Source organism: Armigeres subalbatus, chromosome 2 (assembly GCF_024139115.2).
Source record: "Armigeres subalbatus isolate Guangzhou_Male chromosome 2, GZ_Asu_2, whole genome shotgun sequence".
Classification (NCBI taxonomy): Eukaryota; Metazoa; Arthropoda; class Insecta; order Diptera; family Culicidae; genus Armigeres; species Armigeres subalbatus.
In genome coordinates, this window is record NC_085140.1 from 415,655,998 (window position 1) to 415,682,644 (window position 26,647).

The 26,647-nt window shown below is 40.7% G+C and overlaps 1 protein-coding gene across 17 annotated transcripts in view; it reads left to right on the forward strand.

The window, feature by feature from the left end:
- LOC134213393 (potassium voltage-gated channel protein Shaw-like) overlaps positions 1-26,647 on the forward strand; it is a 271,798-nt gene that overhangs the window by 144,755 nt on the left and 100,396 nt on the right. For all 17 annotated transcript variants that reach the window (XR_009979446.1, XR_009979447.1, XM_062692415.1 and 14 more), the window contains 2 exons: positions 25,504-25,698; positions 25,786-26,004. Coding sequence is in view for 15 of the 17 variants with exons in the window: in XM_062692415.1 (XP_062548399.1) it covers positions 25,504-25,698; positions 25,786-26,004 (414 nt within the window). In the remaining 2 variants the exon portion in view is untranslated. The remainder of the gene's footprint in view (positions 1-25,503; positions 25,699-25,785; positions 26,005-26,647) is intronic.

Below are 26,647 nucleotides of genomic sequence, written 5' to 3' on the forward strand. Positions count from 1 at the left end.
TCACCATTGCTTCAAACCGGGCATGCACCTTAAGACCGGATCAAATCCACCATTGCCTTAATCCGGGCAAGCGCCTAACTTTAAAAAGTCAAGCAATACACTTATCGTAGACGAGTTACTAAAACCAATCAAGTCACATATGAGTTACTGCAACCAAATCAATCTGAAATGTGCTACTCGGGGAAGAGATCATATCTATCATTGATTTATCCCGGCAAGCGCCTACTTATATAGAAAGAGTCACATCCATTATTGTCATAATCCGGGCAGGGCCTACTTTTAAAGAAGGGATCACATTATCCATTGCCACAATTCGGGCCACACACCTACTTTTAAAGAAGGGATTACATTCACCATTGCTTCAATCCGAGCAAGCGCCTACTTTTAAAGAATGAATGACATCCACCATTGCCACTATCCGGGCAAGCGCCTTCTTTTAAAGAAGAAATCACATCCACCATAGTCATAATCCGGGCAAGCGCCTACTTTTAAAGAAGGGATCACATCCTCCATTGCCCTAGTCCATGCAAGCGCCTACTTTTAAAGAAGGGATCGCATCCACCATGGCCTTAATCCAAGCATTCACCTACTTTCAATGGAGGGATCACATCCACCATTACCTCAATCCGGGCAAGCGCCTTATTTTGAAGAAGGAATCACATCCACCATTGTCATGGTCTGGCCTAGCGCCTACTTCTAAAGAAGGGATCACATCCTCTATTGCCATAATCCATGCAAGCGTCTACTTTTAAAGAAGGGATCGCATCCACAATGACCTTAATCTGGACAAGCGCCTATTTTTAAAGAAGAGATCATATCCTCCATTGCCATAATCCGGGCAAGCATCTACTTTTAAAGAAGGGATCACATCCTTCATTGCCATAATTCGGCCACACGCCTACTTTTAAAAAAAGATTACATCCACAATTGCTCTAATCCGGGCATGCGCCTACTTTTGCTTTGCATTGCAAATGCATTCTTTCCACGAGAGGATGATATCTTTTAATATTGTTATCGACGGGTGTTTTATTTACTATTCCGGGGTGTTTCCCGCACCACTTAGTCATCATTTAGCGAACGCAAAGAAAAATTATACCAAATGTCCATTATGCCAAAAGACCGTCACTTTTGACGCTGGTCACAATTATGGCAAATGTTCGTTATGCCAAACGGCTCGCTCCCCTTACAATTCTATATAAAATCTTGCCATGCACAGATTCTGTATCAAACTAATAAAAAAATGTAAGATTTTAATACAACGCTTTTATTAAAATCTTTCAAAAATGCGTTCAAATTCTATACAAATTTAGCTAGATTTTAATGCAGAATTTTATTGAAATCTGCCATCTTCTCGGTGTGTGTCCTTTCATAAACTTTTTCTGAAACAAAATAAAGTTTTGTTTATTTCCTAGAATCAATTCGTGTTTTTCTAATATATTTTTTAAAGGCAACACATTAGGGTGGCTCAAATTAGTATGGGAAAAACTTTTTTCAATTTTTTAGATGGGCCGCCCTCTTATTCGGTTCTATTTGATGCCTTGATGCTCTGGACAAAATTTCAGCCAAATCGGTCAACGTTTGGGCGGTGCTAAACTCGTTGGAAGTTTATATGCAAAAATGTATGCAGAAACATCCAAAAACAGTGAATTGCAGTTGGACGGCACAATTTATGATGAAGTACTATGATACTCATCAAAAAAATTGAAAAAGTGTTTTTTGAGCCACCCTACAACACATACAGACAGCTCCACAACTCATCAATCTGAGTTGTTTATTATAGGTATAACACCATGGGGCGCTATAGATGTGAAATACTTCCACATCAAGTAAGAGAAAGAATATAATTGTGAGAAACATGTCTGAAGAAATTTAAAATAAGGTAGTGTTGAATTTTTCTGAAAAAAACTGAAATGAAATAATTTTTTGACATTTTTTTAAATATCCATGGAATATTATGAGTTTAGTATGTTGAGTTTTCAAGCCCCGGAAATAGTCTCAAGATCTAAAAGGATGTCTTTGTGTGACTTTTTCCTCCGTCGCTCCCACGTTCTATGCGCCACCAGAAAACTGGTTCAGAATCGAAGTCAGTCTGGTCTCTCACTATGCAATCACGTACTCAAGATCATGCTACTACTGCCTGTGTTGTTTGTGCCTTCCGGGTCGTCTCGGTATGCGGCTGCTGTAAGGATATGATCGAAGTAAAAATATAGACCAACAAATGAATGAGGGCCAGCCATTGCGAAAGCTACTAGTGTAGGTTGAAGTTATCTTCGCACAGAGCAGTCTTCCGGAGGATATCGTTGTCGTGTAGCATCAATATTTGGTTTGGCAATATGTAGACACTATGGAATCTACTTCGCTTTCCTCCCTCCCCACGGAAGAGATACCACAAAAGGGAACACCGTAAGAACCATAAGCCGACGCTTATGAAATGGATTCCTTCTGGTTACTCTGCATTGGAATGGAAGTTTATTGGATTGAAGTTGGAGCGTAACATTTGAGGAAAAATATTTACTCAAGCGCTTGTTCCATATATCCATCTGGTGTGAAATAAAAGGCGTACAGCTACAATATTCACAGCTGGGAGGCTTGATACGTTATGAAGCGAACAGAATGTCGTATCAAAAATATGTTAAATGGACAGGTTTCTTATGCATGGTTTTCAAGCATGAGTTGGTTAACGAAGAGAAATTAAGACAAGTATTTTTATGCAAATTTTAAAATCTAAGCATTTATCTCGAAAAATTCTTTGGGATCCTGCTTAGATCCTAATGCTAAGGTTTTAGAATTTGCTTAAAAGTACTTGTCTTAATTTCTCTTCGTTCTTCTTCTTCTTCATTGGCATTACATCCCCACACTGGGACATTGCCGCCTCGCAGCGTTCATTAAGCACTTCCACAGTTATTAACTGCGAGGTTTCTAAGCCAGGATACCATTTCTGCATTCGTATATCATGAGGCTAACACGATGATACTTTTATGCCCAGGGTAGTCGAGACAATTTCCAATCCGAAAATTGCCTAGACCGGCACCGGGAATCGAACCCAGCCACCCTCAGCATGGTCTTGCTTTGTAGCCGCGCATCTTACCGCACGGCTAAGGAGGGCCCCATTTCTCTTCGTTAACCAACTCAATTCTTAAAGGACAAAAACTAAAAAAAAGTTTGGTCAAAATTTAATGACTTTGTAGCCAAAATCGAAAGTTGAATGTTGTCAAAATGGAATGGAATCTGTATTTTCAATAATGCGCATTTCCAATCACCAACGTCAACCAACCCAAACACGGAGTTTTGTGAGAAAATTTCACTTGAGGTTTCAGTCGTTTGGATGAAGAATAAGTAAATTCAACAAAGTCAAAAGAATCCCAAATAACCAAAAGTATGGATAAGATGGGATTCATTCATTCATTTATTTAGTCTACATCTATACAGATAACACTGAATCAACAATTTGACGCCATAATACACGGTTCGAGGCCGCATCTCTCCATCCTCGAATACGCCCCACGCTCGCCAAGTCGTTCTGCACCTGGTCTGCCCATCTCGCTCGCTGCGCTCCACGTCGTCTCGTACCTGCCGGATCGGAAGCGAACACCATCTTTGCAGGGTTGCTGTCCGGCATTCTTGCAACATGCCCTGCCCATCGTACCCTTCCGGCTTTAGCTACCTTCTGGATACTGGGTTCGCCGTAGAGCTGGGCGAGCTCATGGTTCATTCTTCGCCGCCACACACCGTCTTCTTGTACACCGCCAAAGATGGTCCTAAGCACCCGTCTCTCGAATACTCCGAGTGATATAGATAAGATGGGATGTTTTGGCTTAATCAGCTTGTATAAAATACAAGCTGTAATTTTTGTATTTTTTAGATGAAGAGCAAAAGTGAACTTTGAAGTTCTGTTAAGGTGCTTGGAACTGGATGTGAACAAAAAGTGAACCAATTGGCTCGGTTAAATATGAATAAATTTAAGTAAAATGTGAACTTTTGGCCATTTGGTCGAATGCCACTAGGCCGAAAGTTGATTGGCTGAACATACCATTTGGCCGAACAAACCTTTAGGCCGAAAGTCATTTGGCCGAAAGGGGACGTCTCACTTCTCACTCCTCATTTCTCACTACTCACTGTGCTATGCACTTTGAGAATTGAGACATCTCCCATCTCACTCCTAATTTCTCACTTTTCAAATGACCTATGCGGCCAAATGACCCTTTCGGCCAAACGTCCTATCTGGCCAAATGTCCTATTTGGCCAAATGTTCTATTCGGCCAAATGACCCATTCGGCCAAATGGGTTTCGGCCAAGTGGCATTCGACCAAATCGCTTTCGGCCTAATGGGATGCGGCAAAACGACCCTTCCTCGGCAAAAAATCATTTTGCTCAAACAGCGTTTTAAATCAATTTGGGGTCAACTTATTGTTTACACACGCAAGAGTATCCACTGTTAAATGCAACACGTCAATTGAAAGTTTTTAACGAAGGAGAATAAAAGAAAACCTACTATGATTCAACTCAACCATTAGTTTTAGAAGCTGATTTTTGTAAAGGGATCCGTACGGATGTAGAGTCCACATAAGTTTGATGCAGACGTTCTAGGTTTTCCAAATTGTTCTTGAATTCAGATCATTCGGTCTGCAAGGTCAAATACGCCTGGTTTCAAATCATTAAGCCGAAAGTTTTTTTTTAATCTTTATTTGTGTGTTATTTAGCCGAAAGGGTCGTTTGGCCGAAAGGGTCATTTGGCCGAAAGGGTCATTTGCCCGAATAAGAAATTTGGATGAATGGGTCGTTTGAAAAGTGAGAAATTAGAAGTAAAGAGAGAGACGTCTCAATTCTCATTCCTCATTTTTCACTTCTCACTTTCTACTGCTCACTTTGCGCTCCTCTTTTTTTACAGTGATAAGTGAGAAATGAGGAATGAGAATTGAGACGTCTCACTTCTTACTCCTAATTTATCACTTTTCAAATGACTTATTCGGCCAAATGTTCTATTCGGCCAAATGACCCTTTCGGCCAAATGACCCTTTCGGCCAAATGACCCTTTCGGCCAAATGACCCTTTCGGCCAAACGACCCTTTCATCAAAATGACCCTTTCGGTCAAACGACCTTTTCGGCCAAATGACCCTTTCGGCCTAATGAACCTTTCGGCCAAATGACCCTTTCGGCAAAATAACCCTTTCGGCCAAATGACCCTTCCGGCCAAAGGACCCTTTCGGCCAGATAACTCATTCGGCCAAAGGATTCTTTCGGCCAGATAACTCATTCGGCCAAACGACCCTTTCGGCCAGATAACTCATTCGGCCAATTCGGCCATTCGGTAAAAACATCTTTCGGCCTAATGGCATTCAGTCAAATGGCTTTCGGTCGAATGGGTTTCGGACTTTTCTTACAGCTTGTCAAAGTTGTCAAAGTTGATCACAGTTTTACGTAGTCCTACGTCACTTTTTCGTTCACCCAATTGGGCTGCACCTTTGAGTTTTTTCTTCCACCATGTACTGCTTTATCTTTTTTTTTCGAGATCTTCCAGATAAGGTATGAAACATCTGTGGACACCAATGGCCCAAAACTGCTCGGGCTCCTTTTGCCAAAAACTCAACATACCAAACCTTATTTGTGCCATATCTCGGCGTAACAATTATTGTCTAAAACCAACCAGTCCAGCCCGAAGTTGACTAGCCGCATTGTCACCCTCCCACCACCGGTCGGTTAAACTCTTACGACCGTCTAATTTCCCTGCGGTGCAGTATAACTCACATTTATTAATCATCTAGCAACAATATCAGCAGCAAATAGTTCCAGAATCCCTGACCACCAACTTTCGTTCACGGCATTATGGCCAGGCGCAATACAACTCAAAGCGTGTTTCCCATTTCCTAGCTCTGGTCATCCTACCACAGTGGGCGAGATGCGACAAATTTCAGTTATCGAATAGGTATCTTTGTCTTGTTCAAATTCAGCGTTTAATAATTTTGATGCCATTTTCATACTATGATGATGGTAGCCTTGAAAATCAAAAAAAAAATTTTGAAAAATTATTTATATGGTGTTGTTCTCCAGTGTGCCAGCAGGATGCTGCAGGGTGGAGCACTGCATTGGCCGATGAAGTGGATCCCATCTGCTGCTTCTGGCCAAGTTACTGCGGATGTTGAAATACTGTCAGTGGGCGCCACTTCATCCTGCACTTTGTCTAAGTTGCATCGCACTGCTCTATTACTTATGGACTCATAAGTGAATAAAGTAACGCGCAACCAAGGTAGTTACGTTTGCAGCTAACTATCGTTGAAAGCTTATTAGACTTTTGTTTACTTATACACCACGATTGAACCGGTTTTGGAGGCAAAGTTTGTGTTAAATAATTAATTGAGTTTTTGCACATACTACATGGCTACACCGCTCTCTGGACTTTGGCTTTGTCTGCTGTTGAGTTGATGAAACCTAATGGTACTCGGTGTAGTACATGTACATATGTTAGGAAACAGAAGCATAAATAAACTCAAACTACGGAAGGCTTACGAAGACCGTTTCTCATTGGGAATTAAAGCTTGCTTCAACACAAGCTTCAATGTGAGCTACTTCTGGCAGATTGATGTTCTAAGCTAAAAGCATGAGGAGAAACTAACTTCAACCGTCCGATGATGATGGCTTCCATCAATTAATACTAACGGCAAAGCAGTTATGCATTTCCCATGTGGGGATAACAACTTCTTCCCAAAACTGAACTGTACGAACTTTATCAAACAACAAGACAAAGAAGCTATAGTGCTTTCCAACTAATGTGTTGTGATCTGCCATTACAATTTTATGGGTCAGTTAGTGCTCGTTTGCATTATAAATTAATTCCATTTGTAAAGTTATTTATTCTATTGGAATGGTGAATGTTTCTTGACTAGTGTTAAATTGTATTTGCATTCCGTCACTGTTGGCAACACAAAATAAAAAATGATATTCGAAAATATTATTCTGTATATTTTCGAGGTAGATCAGGAAGATTGAAAGTTTCTGAACCAGCTTTATTCAAGTCAAACAATTTGAAGTTCATCGCTAAATGAGTTTGTGTGTGCAATAGCTAAAAAAAATATTACCAAATTTTTCATGTAATAATTCCTAATCAATTTTCGCGCTTAAATTGTATTCGACACAAGATCATTATTAAATTTGATAAAGATCAGATCATTGCGTACAAAAGCTATGAATAAAATAGTGGTTTAAACCAACACGTTCGATGTTGACACGAGAATGACATTACGCAACACGTGACCAGGAAGCGAACTCAGCCCTCTTTAGCATGGTTTTCTACTTCTACTTCTAAGTAATAGCATTAAATAAATCTCATACTACAGAAATACTATGGTAATCTGCCACCCTAATTTTTTTTACTAAATTGTTCTGCTTCTAGCAATTGCTTGGAATATATCCTTGGACTATACTTATCGTAAAACTCCATACCAACAGCATTTCCCCCTTTCTTTTGATTCATGCAGGGAAAAATCCTTCAATGCCAACACATTTCAGTGGCTCAAAAATGTCACTGCTCTTTCAGCAGAAAAAAGTAAAAGCTTTTTTGGCTACCTTCATTGTATCTTACTTCATTTATGGATCATCTTTGCAAAACCCGTATAAAAAAATGATACGAACTATTGCAACCTCACCATTTCCATTTGCAGATTGAGTCATTTGTGTTTCGTTTTGCTGTTAGTGCGAAAAAAAGTCTTCTCATTGATTTCACACATAAGAAGGTCCCATGATTTGCTTTCGCTCATATCTATTTCTATCCTATTCATACTTATGACGGAATCATTCCTTGAACTTTCATAAATCAATATACTATCCTGAGTACGGCTTATTCTACGATACGAAATTATGTTTCCGTTTGTTTATAAGCTGCTTACGGACATACCCTTCAAGAGAAACATTATTTTGGAAATGATTCCGAATCTAATCAACTTGAATAATAAAAATTTAGGTTGACGGTTTTGCGTTTCTGGAAATTTGGCGCTCAATATCACAAAAAGCATATAACTTTTCGTGCACACGTATATCAATATCGACCGAATTCATAGGCCTCTGTTGATTGAAATATAACACACGGCCCAACATACTTCCCATCGAAACATCGAATTTTCAGTGGAATGATTGACGGTTCAACTTTGTTGTACCTGAAAGGCAAAACTGTATTGTGTTTAGATTACAATTGTACTGCTAAATAATTATTACTCTCTTCTCTGACAGCGATACAACCGAACCCCAAAATCAAATATTCATATTTACCAAACTCCCCCTTCCCGTTTCCCACTTTTTTTGTCTACCATCTAAAAACTCATTCGCTGTCAGCAATTCGTATGGCCTCTAAATCAATCCGCAAAACCATTTCCATTTACTAAAATAAACAATCGCCAACCGTTCTCAACCTGCCGCAGTAGCGCAAAAAGCAATTTTGAAAGAGCACATTTTTTTCGCTACTCAGTTGTTGGAGTTGATCTTTCAACGCTACAAAATACAGCAAAAATTTCGCCAATTAGGATGAATCGCAGTAATTTTGATTAATAATGCATGCTCGCATAGAAATGAAAACTGGAGGCTTGCAATAATGCTATTTGTTTGATTTTACCCGGGATATTTTCTGCGCTATAACGGAAGTTGAGTCAAGTGCGGGACATTGAAGACGGCCTTATTGTTGAAGTCGAAATACGTATTTGTAAAGTTACAGTCAAGTGATGAAATTAAATGGAATAGTACTAACTCGTCTTATGACAAGCGGCTACTAGGAACGCTTGTCTGCAAAGCAAAATACACCACTCTACAACTTGAAAAGCGACCAGATCAATGAGTTGTGCTACCGTCATCACATTTCCTTTCCTATTTAACCCTGTGAGCACGCGGTTTCACGTACATGCGCATGACTCCATTTGGTGCGGGATACTTACTACCGAACTTGCGTGGACACAATGTGCAACTTTAAAACCGCTACGAGGATTTCGGTATTGAAACGGAATCAACCAGCCTACACACGTATCGTACCATCCACGGTACCAATAATGTGCGGAAATGAAATCCATAACGAACGGTGAGCCCAGCGGATTTATCTGTCGGCACAAATGTAGTCAGATTGTTGCGAGAATAAAAAAAAAAGCTCGTTAGCCTCCAGAGTTCGGCTATGGAATGGAAACAGCAGGGACACCTCCATGAGCAATAAAAATACAGAAACCATAAATTGTCGTATTTCCACCCACCTAGCGAATTGTAAATCGGAAAGCTGAAAATGATCCCGATTTCCCGTTTTCGAGTAATGACAATCATAAGCTTATCGGATATCTGTAAGTTATTTCTTATATCGATTGGAGCGGCAAAGGATACACTTAATTTCTTAGTTAAATAAATAACAATAACATGATGTTAACAATTTGACGAAATCTATAGTTAAAGCCTATGTTAGTTACATAATTTCGCAAATGGTTCAAGCCCAGATTTTCATTCGAATGTAGTTCAGTTTCCCGATTCCCGGGATTTGTATATTAGTTTCCAGAATTTCCCAGGAAATGAATGTACTAAAATATTTCGTGATAATTTTCTTTTCTTTTTTTTCTAATTTGGTGATAATTGATATTGGGGTGTCAATTTCAATTTTTGACAACATCATCTCGCCATTCCTATATTAAAATTTATAATTAAAAGCATATTCCACTTTTAAAGCAGATTACGACCCATATTATTAGGAATTGAAGATGCTACAGAATTATACGGTGCAATGGTGTAATCCTAATATGTGTTGAAGAGATGGCAAACAAAGTAAAATTTTTTATATATCATTCATTTATTTAGTAGGTCCAAGCGTCGCTCGTGGGCTTTACGAATTAGTGGAATTAAACATCTAGTGTCTGTAAAATAGCAAGAAAAAAGTTACTTATTTGTGCAGAGCTACCATTTTTTTGCTGGTTCCCCAGATACAGTGACTGCTTTGCTAAATTTGTCCTATTATTGTCAAAGGTTTTTATTTTTTTAAGACCTCCGATTCCTAAGTTTCTAAACTCGTACAGACCATATTTTGAAGACTTGTATGTATTTTGAGATATGTCTGAAATATTTAATTTGGATATTTCATGTTTTTGTTTTAACTCATGGGTTAAGAACAAGCCTCCTGGAATCCAAAACTAAATGAACTCGCATTTTCAAGGGCACCAAATTTAATACGGAAATCACGCACAGCTGTCATTTATATTTTCGTAAACAAAACGGCTACTCAGTTTTAATTTAGTTAAACGAGTATATTATTTACCCAACTTTTCGACACGGAGATTGTGTCTTCTTCAGGGGGAAAATACTGTCAAAAATACCCCCCTGAGCTCCCCAGAATCCCCGTCGAAACGTTGAGTAAATAACATATTCGTTTTACTAAATTTAGACTGAGTAGCCGTTTTTTACTAAAATACAAAAGTCTTTTATATTATTCAACCCATGCTTCCGTTTAAAATACGAGTGCATCTAGGAGGCTTGTCCGTAACAGATCTTGATGGAGATACAGATTTTAAGTCTTTAACTTTTGCAATATGATGCGTTTTAAGTGCTGTTTGGAATTTCAAACAAAGTTTGACTGAAAAAAAATATTCAATTTGAATAGCGCTCGTCTGAAAGTACTTTTTTTTGCTTTCGTATGGAACAATTTATTATGCTTTGAATACAGTCTACTCTCTAAATCTCGATGTTCCACCATCGGGGGTGACAAGGGGTCAGGGGAGTGAAAATGGGCACCGGCAATCTGGAGCTCATAGAGCAAAATAGTTGAAAAAGATCTCTTATATTTTAATCTTCTTGCCCTCAGACATTCAATCTTCAAGCATTCTAAGTAGTTGAAACACATTCACACCCCCGTTTGACCCATTGTCACCCCCGACGACGGTTCTTTATCTCGATATCTCGTACTATGTTGGTGGCTCGCTCGGTCCGTTCGATCTACATATGCATTTGCCTTCTACATCTCGATAACATCCGTTTTTCAATATGTATCTATCACGATGTGTTTTGGTCATATTTGGTTCAAAACTTTTAAAATAAGGCCGTTGCAAATATTAAATTTATTTTATGTCCGACAGTTCTTGGAAAACACGAGGGGGGGGATAAAAAAAAAATAACAAGGAAACAAAAAAAAAGTCCAAAATGGGAATAATTGCATGAAAAAATTGGAATTTTAATGGAAAATGATAGCAAAGAATGTTTAGAGAAATCAAAGAATATGAATATTTGTAATATATTTATGCAGCAATGAACTTAGCACGAACTTTATATAATTTAAAAAATACTGGATCTTATTTCCGTAGAAATTTTAGTTTTTCTTTTTGTGAAAGTTTTGCTGATGGACTCTAAACTGTTGAATCCATGACACCAACATTTTTAAACTACGGCTAGAATTATAAGCTTTTGTTTAAGTTAAGTATGAAGCTCAAATTGATTGTACTGGGGCAATGATCAGGTGTACTTTTGAAATCAGAGATGTGTTGCCTAAACATGGATGGTTCGGAATTGCAGACTTCCCGGACTATACGGAATAGATAGGTGAAGTTTGAAGTAGAATCGGTAAAGCACGTAATATCATGCTCACATTCCTAAAATTATTGAAATACCAAGCTACTTGTTAGCGGCATATATACGGCCTCGGATAAACCCGTAGAGAGAATGGCAATGGACGTTGAACTTACTCATGCAAGAAATATGCGTGGATCAGCTGCGGGAGCTTTGTATAATCGTAAGGATGCCATTTCGGCTCATGCACGGTGATTGCTGCCTGGGCGCTTCCCAATCCTTACACGATCTGAGATTTCTTATCAGGTGTCTGGATGCAGATTTTGGTTTATCTTATTCCATGGTACGATACACTGAAAACAACCTTGCTTTTTGAGAGTTACAGCTCCACTTGTTTTATGAAAAATAAAACATTCTTCCAAACAAGTTCTAAAATAAATCTCTATTACTAAGCTAATTAAAGTTACACAATTCATAGGCTATACGGCACTTGGATTGGTTTCTTTCTCAGCACTCATGTACATGTGGCATTCATTAAGTTGGATCCAATTCTCACCCACTCTTGTGTTCTGAGCACCTTTTAGGGTACACGGGGACAACGTTAAGGATCTTCATCCTTAGCTTGAGCCCAAGTCTGATTCCCATCGACTTTGTTTATTTCTCTGTTAGGGTTTCGCTGCCAGGCGATCCTGGATCTGCCTCTGCTGCGATGTCCTGCCGGATTTCAGCGCTTGCTTGCAGATTTCATCTCTGCTCTTACGTTGTCTGTGGCCGGCCTACCCCCATTCACACTGTGGAGTTGCCGTTCATATTGGATCGTCGATGGGGCTCAGTATTCTGGATCCAGTTGTGAACCCACCAGGCCCGAGCTGTAAAACATAGACATCGGTGGTCTTTGTGGTCGTCTTCAGTGTCTCGTACTTGACTCGACTTGGTCAGTTGTGGTCGAAATACGTATCTGCAAAGATATCGAAAATAATTGGTGGGATTAAATGGAGAGTACTTAATTCATTTTAGACGGTTGAATACATTCCACTAAAAGGGCTTAATATATTTTTCCGTGATAGAATAATTCTCACATGATCGTCCGAGGCGGAATTTTTCTATCATCCACAGATTTGTCCTAGCTCCATTCAGGCGTCGTGAAACATCGAAGAGGAAAAGAATATCGCCAATTGTTGCGGGTTTCCTACCATCGTCGCCCGGGGAGTCTTTTTATTTTTGAGTACTTTTGGGCAAATGCGTTAATAAGTAGAGTCCGTCAACGGTTCTTCCTCTAAGTTGGAATTGGGCGGTACTGCAGACAGGACAGGCGGACATGAGTGAACTTCCTGACTGTGACCGATGAAGAAAGGGTGGCTGCAGCAACCGGAGGTTATTGCCTCAATTGCTCTTTGACTTAGACAGCTGAAGTGTTGGTTCAAGAACTTCGAACAGCAGCTTCAAGTCTCAGCCAGTGTTCTTCAAAAACCACCCATCCGAGGCATACAATTTGAAGTATTGGCTGATGATCACGAAACGCTATATTAAAGCCTGTCCACGTTAAATTTCGGACACTTAGGTACTGTCCAATTGATTTCTCGCCATTTTTATCAATTTGGGCGTGTTCAAAACATTTGAAAGCAGTGCATAAAGCAGACAGATTCAGCTGTCATGTATGTAAATTGATCGTCTTAGTGGTCGGTGAAAATTTTCAAAAATTGTCTGATGAAATTTAACGTGGACAGGCTTTAGTACTATGACGCTCGTTTATGCTGAGTGGGTTCAAAGGCCTGACCGTTTACTTTTTTGCGGCGTCTCACCATCGAAGTCAGCAGGACCAGGTGGTTGAGTGGCAACGGGAACAGCCCCCCAAACTTTGCAGTAGCCGGACGATCGGAGGATTTAAATATCTTGACAATCACTTTGCAGTAGCCGGACGATCGGAGGATTTAAATATCTTGACATGCTGAGTGGGTTCACAGGCCTGACCGTTTACTTTTTGGCGGCGTCTCACCATCGAAGTCAGCAGGATCAGGTGGTTGAGTGGCAACGGGAACACTCCCCCAAACTTGGCAGTAGCCGGACGATCGGAGGATTTAAATATCTTGACAATCTGATATCAGCAGATAGCGAAATTGAGATCGACATGGAACCACGAGCTGGGGATAACTTTGCGAGTTATCGAAATATTTGGAAACCCAATCGGATTGATCCACGCAACAAAGTTCGAGTGTACCACTCGATCTTGAAACGTGTTGAGTATATAGGCAAAGATAACGCAGATGATGTTTTAAATTTACAATTTGGACGACCATTCAGCTGGATTTCGTGTGCCGAGCAACATAAAAGCCATCAAATACCGATAACAATATGAAGATGTTCGATAACATTTGTGGATATGGGTAGGCAACATATTGCAAGGGAGCTTAGACGGAATCTGTAAGCAAGATTCCCCTTAACCCTTTTGTTACCGACAGGGTACCCGGGTACCTTTTTCGTTTTCAAGTGAAATTTTTTTAGGGTTCTGAACATCGCAGGAAATTGAAACTCCGTGACATCTTCAAACTCGGCAAAATTAAGGTTTGGGTGGTATGAAAATGAAAATCCAGTAAGGGGGGGCTTGGGGAGGGGCTTCCGAATATTTTTACCCCTTAACGTACCGACAGGGTACCCGGGTACCCACGTTTTGGTATGACCATAACTTCGTCAGTTTTCAACCGATTTCGACGATTCCGTTTGCTATGGATTAAGAAATTCATCCTCTATCCGTTCCATGTCACATAGGACCGATTCGGATTACCTGGTTACCGGAGTTCCGGATTTGCTAGACCATGTCTCAAAAATGGAGAAGTTGATCTTATAGAATCCAAATGATGATTTCTTGTACCCTGAGCTACCAGTTTCGCAGAAAATTCGAGGATTATGACTTCCCAACGTATTAGGACCACGTGATCATATGGACTTGGAACGGACATCCCGGAATAGGTTCCCGTGGGCCCTATAGTGGCCGCAAATTCATTCCTGGCAATATGGGTATCAAAATTCTTGAAATTGTTTCGGGAACATGTTTTCCATGTAGTTGAAACCATAGGATGGATATGAACCGGAACGGTCATTCTGGAACAGGTTCCCGGAGGGCCTGTAGTGGCCAAAAACTCATTTTGAATAAACCCTAGCAATATGGGTATCAAAATTCTTGGAATTGTTCCGCAAACATAATTTCCATGTAGTTGAGACCATAGGATAAATATGAACCGGAACGGTCATTCTGGAACAGGTTCCCGGAGGGCCCGTAGTGGCCAAAAACTCATTTTGAATAAACCCTAGCAATATGGGTATCAAAATTCTTGGAATTGTTCCGAAAACATGTTTTCCATGTAGTTGAGACCATAGGATGGATATGAACCGGAACGGTCATTCTGGAACAGGTTCCCGGAGGGCCCGTAGTGGCCAAAAACTCATTTTGAATAAACCCTAGCAATATGGGTATCAAAATTCTTGGAATTGTTCCGCAAACATAATTTCCATGTAGTTGAGACCATAGGATGGATATGAACCGGAACGGTCATTCTGGAACAGGTTCCCGGAGGGCCCGTAGTGGCCAAAAACTCATTTAGAATAAACCCTGGCAATATGGGTATCAAAATTCTTGGAATTTTTCCGGAGACATATTATTCATGTAGTTCAGACCATAGGATGGATATGAACCGGAACAGTCTTTCTATAACAGGTTCCCGGAGGGCCCGTAGGGGCCAAAAACTCATTTAGAATAAACCCTAACAATATGGGTATCAAAATTCTTGGAATTGTTCTGGAAACATATTTTCAATGTAGTTAAGCACATAGGATGGATATCAACCGGAACGGTCATTCTGGAATAGGTTAACCGAGGGTCCGCAGGGGCCAAACACTCATTTAGAATAAACCCTGGCAATATGGGTATCAAAATTTTTGGAATTGTTCCGGAAACATGTTTTTCATGTACTTGAGACCATAGATTGGATATGACCCGGAACGGTCATTCTGGAACAGGTTCCCGGAGGGGAGGGCCTAAAGTGATCATTAATTCATTTGGTAGAATCCCTGGCAATATGGGTATCAAAATTCTTGGAATTGTTCCGGAAACACGTTTCCATGTAGTTGAGACCATAGGATGGATATCAACCGGAACGGTCATTCTGGAACAAGTTCCCGGAAGGCCAGCAGGGGCCAAAAACTCATTTAGAATAAACCCTGGCAATATGAGTATCAAAATTCTTGGAATTTTTCCTGAAACATGTTATTCATAAAGTTGAAACCATAGGATGGATATCAACCAGAACAGTCATGCTAGAACAATTTCCCGAAAGGCTTTTATTGGCCACAAACTTATTTAGAAGACACCCTGGCATCAAAGTTCTTGAAATATTTTCGGAAACATGTTTTTCCAAGAAGATGGGACTGATGTTGGGTCATCAGGCTGAATGGCTGTTAGGCCGAATGGTTATTGGGTCCAATAAGAAGTGAGGAGTGAATAGTAAGAAGTGAGCAGTGAGAAATTGAAAGTAAAAAGTGAAAAGTGAAATGAGAGAAATGAGAAGAGAGAAGTGAAAAGTTACACAGTGTTGTCCCGATTTTGTCACTCCACGATTTTATCTACCTCCGACTTAATCACATTTTCGACCCGATTTCATCACGTTCCGCTTTTGTCACGTTTTTGACCCATTTTGCATTCATAATTTTTTTTGAAAATTTCAGTCGTTCTTTTTATTTTTGTAAATTATTCAGCAAACACCAATGATACTTACAGCGTCTGTGGTTCATTATAAATCATTTCTGAGTACCTGTCAAGAATTTTTAAGTCTTTTTGACAAGAAATAACGGGAAAAGAAGAGAGCAAGTGTTTCTTCTAAATGAAACCTGTGTGAGAATGACCGGTCCATTGTCAAACCATCTTATGGCCTAATAACCCAAAAGATTATGCTTCCGAAACAATTTCATGAATTTTGATACCCACATTGCCTGGGCTTCTTCAAAATGAGTTTGTGGCCACTTTAGGCCCCACGGGAACCTGTTCCAGGATGACCGGTCCGTTGTCAAACCATCCAATGGTCCAATTACTTATCAGATCATGCTTTCGAAACAATTTCATGAATTTTGATACCCATATTGCCAGGGTTTCTTCAGAATAAGTTTATGGCCACTTTAGGCCCGACGGGAACCTATTTCCGGAATAACTGTTCCGGGATTAATTCATAAAATGGTCCTGTAACAGAGTTAAGTTATATTCTTGAAATTTCCAACGAAGTTGATTAGTCATCACGCAAGAAATCTTCATTTGGTTGAATATATATCTTCAATTCACACATACTTTGGGACTTGGCCCAGTTATTCCGGAATTCCGGTCACCAGGAAATCCGAATCGGTTCTCTGTAACATGTATCGAATAGCGGGTAAGTTCCTGCATCCGTAGCAACCAAAATCGTCGAAATCGGTGAAAAACTGACTATGTTATGATCATTTTAAGTCCGTGGGTACCCGGGTACCCTGTCGGTAACGTAAGGGTGTTTTTTTTGTCGGTAACAAAAGGGTTAATATGCGTGACCTGATAGCATATAGAATATTTATGCCGATAGATATATATGCTGTTGTTTTCATTTGAAATACTCTTGGTGACAAATGTATGATCTATAAATGACATATTTCGTATCAAGATAAAAACAGTGATGCACACGTTCAAAATTAAAAAAAAAATCGACAACCATTTTTTTTTTTCGCCCCCTTAATATTTTTGGAAAACTGAAGGGGGGGGGGTGACATAAAATAAATTTAATATTTTTTTCGGCCTAACTAGGCTACGAGACAATCTTAGGACAATAACAAACACTTCAAAAACAAGAAATGACATTTGTCATCCTCTCTTACAGCAAGTCATTCTCCAAAGACTGAAATTTGTCCCGGTCATGTCCTACGACCTCTCACAAGGGAGAGGTTTAGAAAGATTTTGTTTCTGATTTTTCTGATCTGAAAAGATCAGGCCATCCAACCTCTCCACGATCTTCAGAACGAATAGATGATCTCCTCGCTCTTATTATGGGATCTGGAGGCCATCGGCCGATTCAACCACCTCCGATTCAATATAGAAGTACCTCTTCCGGCCGCCATCCTAACTAAGTAGAATGTGATGTCATACATTGCCAACATTTTCGATCCCCTGGTCCTGCCGAGTATGAGTCCTGCCATGAGTATGACTCTTTATTTAGACATGATCGAATACTATGATCGAAGCCCTTTGGGGCAGCAGGGACTATGTCGAAGGGCTTTACGACCCTCCCATGGCCTCTGCGAGTTAGGGGGCCTGTCTATGACGTGGTGGGGCTTGGCAGTGGGCTCTGTTAAAACCTACAAAAAGCTACAAGTGTCCGCAAGCAGGCCTCATCAAAGCGACCGTGTAGCGTTCAAGCTCACAGAATCCTACGGTAGGGCAGTGCGTGTGCTGCTTCAGCAGAGAGCGAGTGATCTGCTTGTGTTGAGGCAGGAGTGCCATAGTGCGTCACCACTATTGTCACCTCGAAGCACGGCAGAAGTTTACTCAAATGGACTGCGAATACTGAGGCAGGAGTGTCGTAGCGTAGTATCGTTGATTGGTCCCTTCCCTACATACCGCTATTGACACCTCTAGGCATGCCAGTGGAGTGTTAGGGTGAGCACCCAAATAAGACTCACATGGGATGGAGAGGAGTGACATTTGGAGAAGCTGCTTCGGCGGCAGAGTGGTAGTGGATTGAATCCACACACCCACAGTGGTCCGCTTCGGCAGAAGAGTGAGTGATCGGCCTGTGCTGAGGAAGGAGTGTCGTAGCGTAGTATGGTAGAGGAGTGTTAGAATGAGCATCCAAGTAGGTCTCAAATGGTGTGAATGTGTAATGTGAAGTAATGCTGGAAAGCTGTCCAGGGGGAAAATAGGGTTAGAGCCCAAGAAGGATTTAGTGGGTGAGAGTCCCACACTCCAGTACACTGCCATGTGGTAGCTTGGCAACTACAACGCGTGTGCTGGGTCAGTGCATAATGCATTACTCCTTGCAAAAAACTTCCTTTTTCATTCTTGAGTTGCTTATAAACCGCGTTAAGTTTCCCCGAAACATACGCGATGCGACAATCGCGACGCGGTTCTATCGCTTGGCGACTCTGTCGCCATTGGTGTGGAAGCATAAATTGAACATTGATTGCAGCGACCCAACGATAGAATCGCAGCGACTAGTTGTTGCTATCGTGTCGATGAAATTGCTTGGGTCTGGGCAGTCTTACATCTTATAATCCACGCAAAAAACAGGATAGACCCCAAAACCGACGTAAAACTAAAATTCGCGAAAAAAATCACGTAAAAAAATTCAAAGAAAAACGCAAATATTTCAATATCTGCATAAAAAAACTTTTAGACCCCCAAACCGATGTGAAAAAAAATCGTAAAAAAACGCATAAACAATATTCAGAAAAAAAAAACGTTGAGATTTTAAAATCCGGGTAAAAAATCGTCCTAGTGTGTCTAGTGTCACAGTAAGCGAAGAAATGTGAAGTATCATGATAAAACAAAAACCATTCGAATTAGGCATCATACTACTTTGGCAACATTCGGTTTTGGCAACATAAATGTTCCGAACGTGTTGCCAAAATCGAATGGTGTCTGTATATAAAAATGTGTCCATTGCAACAAAGGCCCTCCACATGCTCTTGGAGCTTGCCCGACGTACATACAGCGCCGAATCCACCAGAAGCACTCTCTTCAGCAGCGTTCTCGACGTAGCTGCACCGAAATGCTGAGGAAGGCCGCTTCACCAGTTGTTTCTGACACCATCTACTCGTCTCTTCCTTTGGACGATCAAGGAAGTTCTGACTCCGAAATTGGAAATGGGGCCTTTGTTTTCAGGAAACGAGTAAAACGGCCTCAAAGTGAGTCCCATTCCAACATGGCGAAATCAAACGCAGGTTTTTGTGGTTTCACATCAGGATGAACGAGAGTTTCCACCGCTTCCGGAAACATCTTAAATCTCAGATGCCCCAATTTTTACGATTTCTCAGCCAGAAAGAGAGCATAGAGAGTGAGCACAACAACCTCCGAGCGCTCCAATGTTCACACTTTCTGGCATCGTGGAGCTCATCCTCAACTTCTTTGTACAATGCGATGTTTTTGCTTTATGTAAAACATGGCTAACACCAGATGTAAACCTTCATTTTCCCGATTTTAACATCATTGGCCGCGATCGGGCAAATCCATATGAAGGGGTGCTTTTAGGAATCAAAAAACAGCACTCCTTCTATAGGGTCGATTTTGCTCCGATGTTAGGCACCGAGGCTGTCGCATGTCAGGTGACTATTCGAAGAAAAGGACTTAAGTATCGCCTCGATATATCTTCCTCTAAACATAGCGCTATCTCGTAGAGATCTCTCGCACATCTGCTCGGTTATGCCCGAGCCACGGTTGCTCTTGGGAGATTTTAACTCACACGGAACAGGCTGGGCGGAACTGTTCGACGACAACGGTTCATCAATGACGAATTTAATATGTCTAATGATATACGCCTTCCTGCACAACGCCGGAAGGTGCCAGGAGCTGCGGTTCGTAGGAAACCACACAGCCTGTGGTGGGATGTCGAGTGTACACAACTTTATCGCGAAAAAATCCGCCGCGTTTAAAGAATTCCGGAAGCACGGTTCGATCGTACTTCACCAACGGTACATCGCGCTCGACATCCAGTTCAAGAAGCTGGTCAAAGTGAAGAAACGCGGATATTGGCGCACTTTTGTTGAAGGTTTATCGCGCGAGACCTCAATGAAAACTCTATGGACCGTCGGGAGAAGAATGTGCAACGCGTCGTCCGTAAACGAAGATCGTGAAAGATCGTGGCGGTGGATACTAGACTTCACAGATTCACGGATTCCGTACCGGTGAAGCAAGAATCACGTGATACTTTTGCTGACATGGATGAGATGGATCGCCCCTTTTCGATGATTGAATTCTCGCTTGCCCTCCTTTCATGTAACAATTCCGCTCCAGGGTTAGATAGAATCAGGTTCAATTTGCTCAAAAACCTTCCAAACGTCGCGAACAGGCGCTTATTAAGCTTGTTCAATCAGTTACTGGAGTGCAACATTGTACCGGATGATTGAAAGCAAGTGAGGGTTATAGCCACCCAGGAGCCCGGAAAACCCGCGTCGAATTATAATTCGTATCGTCCAATCGTGATGCTGCCCTGTCTTCGAAAGCTATTGGAGAAGATGATTCTCTTCCGGCTAGACTAATGGGTTGAATCGAATGATTTGTTGTCAGATACACAATTTGGTTTACGCAGGGGCAAGGGAATGAACAACTGTCTTGCGTTACTCTCTTCAGGAATTCAACTAACTTTCACTAAAAAAGAGTAAATGGGCTCAGTGTTTTTGGACACTTTTGATTCAGTTTGCGTCGATGTCTTATCTGACAAACTCCACACGTGTGGACCTCCACCAATTTTAAACAATTATTTGTACAATCTGTTGCCAGAGAAGTGTATAAGTTTTTATCATGGTGACTCGGCAACTTCACGAATTAGCTAGATGGGTCTCCTCCAGGGCTCATGTTTAAGTCCCCTTCTTTACAATTTCTACGTCAGAGACATTGATGAATGTCTCATGTCAAATTGCTCGTTAAGACAGCTTGCAGATGATTGCGTTGTATCCGATACTCTGGACAAGTTGTCTACCTACCTGGATACATGGATGGCTGCAGCGTTGTTACACCTATGCCTGGCGTATTGTAGAGCTCCAGAATCGTCGGTCTTTGACGATGTTCCTCCAGTTTCCCCGAACGTTCAGAGTTCCCAGGACCGATTTCACCGCGTGCAGCCAGCGTGTTCGTGGCCTTCCAAGAAGTTGCTGGCCCCTATCTGGTTCTCTGTTGAATATTGTTTTCGTATTCTGCCGACATTCGCACTAAGTGACCAGCCCACTGAAGTCTGCCGTATTTTTTCTCATGGTTCATGCGTCTGCTTCGACTAAACCCTCAATCTCGATTCATGAGTATTTACCACTGGTATATTACGCTGGAGATAAGCCCATCTTCAGTTGAAACCAATCGTGCTAACTTCTTCGACTACTACAGTTTCCTCTGTAACCTTTGATCTCTGACTTTATTCGTGCGGAGGTAATTCCTTTACTCGTCCGGAGGATATCGATCATGTCGTGTGGGACTGCGAGGAGCATCGTGGCCCCAGATCTGCGCTAACTGAACATCTCCGGGTCCGAGGAAAACAACCGAAGCCTATTAGGGAAGTGTTGACGGACCTAGATGTCATATACATGTCGAATACATGTCCCTTGCACATCAATTTTTGAAATTTGCTGATGTAAAATTGTAATCATAGTCCGCCCAGTTGTCTGTCAAACCCCATTATGAATGTCTTCCTCTTGTTGTCCATTTTAATGTCTATCGTTAATCCCTTTTGTATGTCTTCCTCTCGTTGTTATCTCCCATAAAAAAGTTTGTTTGTCCCGTTACAGATGCGAAACATCACCAAGAATGTCAACTATGTTAACATCAACATTGTAATTACTTAAGCACCCTAAATTCCCTTCCTTTCCTACTGTATTATTGTATTCCCTAACCTCGACCAAACCACGAGTCTTTCGGTTCCCCAATACTAATATTATTATATAAGAATCATGAAAAATTGTATGATTTCGGCTCCGTAGCGCTTCATGGCAAATGAGCCTCCCAAAATAAACGATTGATTGAAAAAAAATATACAATAATAATAATGATGTAACATCAAACAGACTTAAATTTACGTGGCTTTTGATGTATGATGAAAACAAACTTTTCAAAATTACATTTTACACGACAACTCAATTGTAAGTCCATCTTTGAAATATAACTCGTAAACCTAAATTTAAATGCGCGATGTTGTAAAAATATGCCCTTGTTCGAATTTTGTGCTTTCCTTGGTATAATTTTCATTTTTTTTAGGTTGCCGCCGAGCAACGAAAAAAAATCTTATTTAAAACCCATCCATCTATAGATCTATAGACAAACAGATGAAAAAATAAAGTTGAAATGCTAAGGGATTGATATAAGAGAGCAATTAAAAAAAAAAATTGGCATATATAGGCTTATCGTGAGAGACGTTTTCCCGATAACTAAATTTCAATCATTTAGTGCAAGTTACCACAACTAGCGCTTTAGCTCCGTAGCTAGTGGAACTCGAATAATGTTCCTCGACAAATCTGAAGATCTTTTGTGTTTGTATTTATTTCATTGTTTGGATCTGGCTTTTTGGTTTTGCTTTGAAATGACACCAAGGGAATCTTCTTGCTAGAAAACTTGCAAATAAATCAATCTGTTCGTGAGTTAAATCGTTATGATAGACACCTCAATTCATTTTTATTCACTTTGATTTGTAAAGGTCTAATTGCCACGACAGGTGACCAACTCTCATCAGAAATCAGGCAATTAACTAAGATTGATTTATGATTGTTGTGTCGAGATATTATACTTTGACGCATTTTGAGTAGTGGAAGCACAAATCTATAGTCGACATTAATCTTTCCAAATTATAATTTCCATGTCATTAGTCTAAAAGCCATTTTCGACAAAATGTCCATTCAATCAAATGTCGTGTAACGCCGTTAATCGTTGATTAACGTTAACAACCATGGTACCCATTCCTCCTACAAAATGTTGAATTAGAAAGTGCGACAGCGCACCCTGGGCTTAGAAACCGCTATTGAAAATATTGTTTGTAGCTAACATTCCGAGCCATCAATTTCGTTTAAAATAATACAACGCCGGGCTCCGATTCCCTCCAGCAGCCTTCGATCCATTATTACCGCTCCAAAACCAGCACGCTACCAAGGACCCAAGGGAAACCAGAAGTCAACGCAGACAGCCCCGACGCATGCTAATGATTTATTGAGATTGTGATTGCAGTGGGACCGTTGTCGTCGTCGTCGTCGTCGTCATGGTCCGTTTGGAATTTATGATCTCGGTCAGTTGGCACACGATGTGTCCCATAACCGGCGCAAACCGAAATTGGGAAGGATGGTATGTTTCCGCTGCGATGCTGAGCCGTGCGATAGCAGTTGGCGTCATTGCACGTGTGATAGTCTGGTTTTTTTTTCGTTGGGGCAACCATATTTAGAATATACATACGGTGACGGTAGATGAATAACATAAACATTCACGACCGAACGGCACGTGTAAGCACATCCAACGGTTGTGTCGAAGTAGAGCTTCCGTGAAAAAGACATACGAAGTGCAATAAATTTTGGGTGTCTTGTGGATCGATTGAGGCTCGGCGGGAATTGTGGCACTGCGCCTAGTCACCGGTTTCTCTCTTATCGGTGGAAAAATCTTCATGAACTCTTATGCGAGTAACACCAGCTGAAATTAGGCCAAAGCTGTATAAACGAGAGCTTTTGATGGCAAAAATCAACGCCGAAGAAGGAAATGTCTTTTCGCCATATTCATTCCCAAGGTGTATCGAAATTCCGAGAACGAATCGTTGATCAGCAGGACAGAGTGTGAACTGTTATGTTAAAATTGTTCATCCTCTCATTAAATATTCCATTTATCATTATCAAAATCGCTTTCTTTGTTCGCCTTATTATCCACGTCTACTAAAATTACAGAAAATTACATTGCAGTATGTATAATTACCATATGCATGATGACATTTGTACTATTGAGCAATGTTAAAAGTTCAAAACAGAGCTAAGATATTCGACTTCGACATTTAATTCATCCAGAAGGGGGAATTTTCTAAGAGTTTTCAACCATGTTAAACATCGAACGAGATTCCAATTCGTGCAATTACACACTTCCAAAAAAAATGTAGCCTGGATTTATTTCTTTTCAGGTACGTGATGTCCAAAGACCTCTGACTACCCTCGCGGATAGTTGTCTAAGACATTCCTATGGTTCACGCATACGGTAGTTCTTGTTAGACTCGGTGAATCGTTATTTGGTTGAGCAACATTTGAATAAAGTTTTGAGATATTTTTTTTTCAACTCAGTTTAGATTATTAAAAATTTCCAACTTTTTAAAATGAGCCACATAGCTAGCAAATGATGGATGGAATAGGACGACAAATTCCGATTTTATGTTCATTTACACTCTCTCAATGTTCAATCTTTGTGTTGCCGTAGGTTCGAATCTTACTGCAATACATTTTCGCATTTAATCTCCCACATGATGTGCGTATGCAAATCGAGTTTTCAAACATTGCATAAAACGGCCGATTAAACGTATGTCAGGTAGCCTGTCATAAATGTCAGACACAAAATATATAAAAATAACCGACATGAAGAATTGAAAAACGTAAATTTCCCACATTCTTATTCTGTGTGGCAAAATGTCTGCATGACACTATAACCTACGATGAAACTCATGGAGATGCAGTCGTTCACTATCCATACTGAAGAATAGAAAGCGGACGCGTGGTACGTTATTCCGTAAGCTGTGCAAGTTAACAGACATTTTGCCTCCATGACTTTTCCACATCTTTGAAATATGAGTGTTATAAATATTATTGAGGTTTCCTGAAATTTTGGGATGGCGTCTTCTAGTGTATGCATGAGGTATAAATACTTATAAAAATCGTTACTTTTGAAAGATTACTGCAACATTTGCTTAGCAAAGGTATGCCAGCCCACCTGCATAGGTAATCATTCTTCCATAATTCCAATTCTCCGAAGAATTACGCTTACTGGAATCTGAACTCAGCAATGAAATTGCCGTTTTAAATGGCAGTGTCGAAACACAACAGCCTGCCGGGATTACCTGTCGCTTTCTTACCGTCATAAATTCCCAAATAACTTTCCATTCCAATCGATGAAAAATTCCTGAACAAAACCTACGTTTTATCCCGAAGGCGAGCCGACCCTTCCCAGAATCAGCCTCCACGGAGCTGTGAAACATGAAACCGCACAAAATAAATTAGACCCAAATTTGGCGAATTCGTGGATGCTAATAAGCGAATCATGTTTCTTCCCCTCCAAACAGCATCGCGACACCCAGGAAACGTTGGCCGTGCTCGAGCGGCTAGACCTGGACACCGAAAAGCCCACAGAAGAGGAACTGGCCCGGAAATTTGGCTACGAGGATGACTATTACAGCGGGACGGTTTCCTGGTGGCAGCACATGAAACCGCAAATTTGGTCCCTGTTCGATGAACCGTACAGTTCGAATGCTGCCAAAGTACGTACGGTGCCCCAAATTGGAACTTGTTATCAAGTTTTCTAATTTTGCATACCTAACCACTCTGTTACATCTCCCGTCCCGCAGATAATTGGTGTGATATCGGTGTTCTTCATATGTGTGTCGATATTGTCGTTTTGCCTGAAAACCCATCCGGATATGCGCGTTCCGGTGATACGAAACACCACGGTGAAAACGGCCAACGGCAGTATGGCGTGGGTGCTGGATAAGACGCAAACCAATGCGCACGTAGCATTTTTCTACATCGAGTGCGTCTGCAATGCATGGTTCACGTTGGAGATTTTGGTGAGTTTTGTATCGTAATAAAAGATAATAATAAAATAATAATAAGTGGGAATGCATAAATGTCGAAAATTTAATAGGCAGTGATAACGAAACGGACAAAGCAACACTGGCGGAGCGGGAGGTGGGGCACCACTCGTCGTATGCACGCTTTTGTTATCGAAGGCAATGTTCTTGGACCAATTGGTGCCCCATCGCATAAAAAAGGCTAGCACCGCCAGTGCAAGGCAACGTAGGTACATAAATTGCATACACACAATGCCCGTCATGCCATAAAGACAGAGATAACTTCTGTGACGAGGAACATCATATTGAGATAGCGTTACAGATTTGTCAAATTCAGACAAAGAACTTTTTTGAAAGCCAACTTAGTGTGCGACAACTTTACGATATAATTTATCGACATATTTCTCTCTTTTATTTTTTTTCTCTTCTATCTTAATCTATTCCAATTTTGCTCTTATTCCTTATTTTTTCATTTCCTCATTTCATATTTCTTCTTTTTTCTTCTATCAGGTTTCGTCGCTTTGTGTTATCTTCTTTCTTCTATTCCCATTATTTTATATTCTTTCTACTATCTTCTTTATTCTTTCATCTTTCTTCATTCTTCTTCCTTTTCTCTTCATTTTTTATCTTCTTTCTCCCT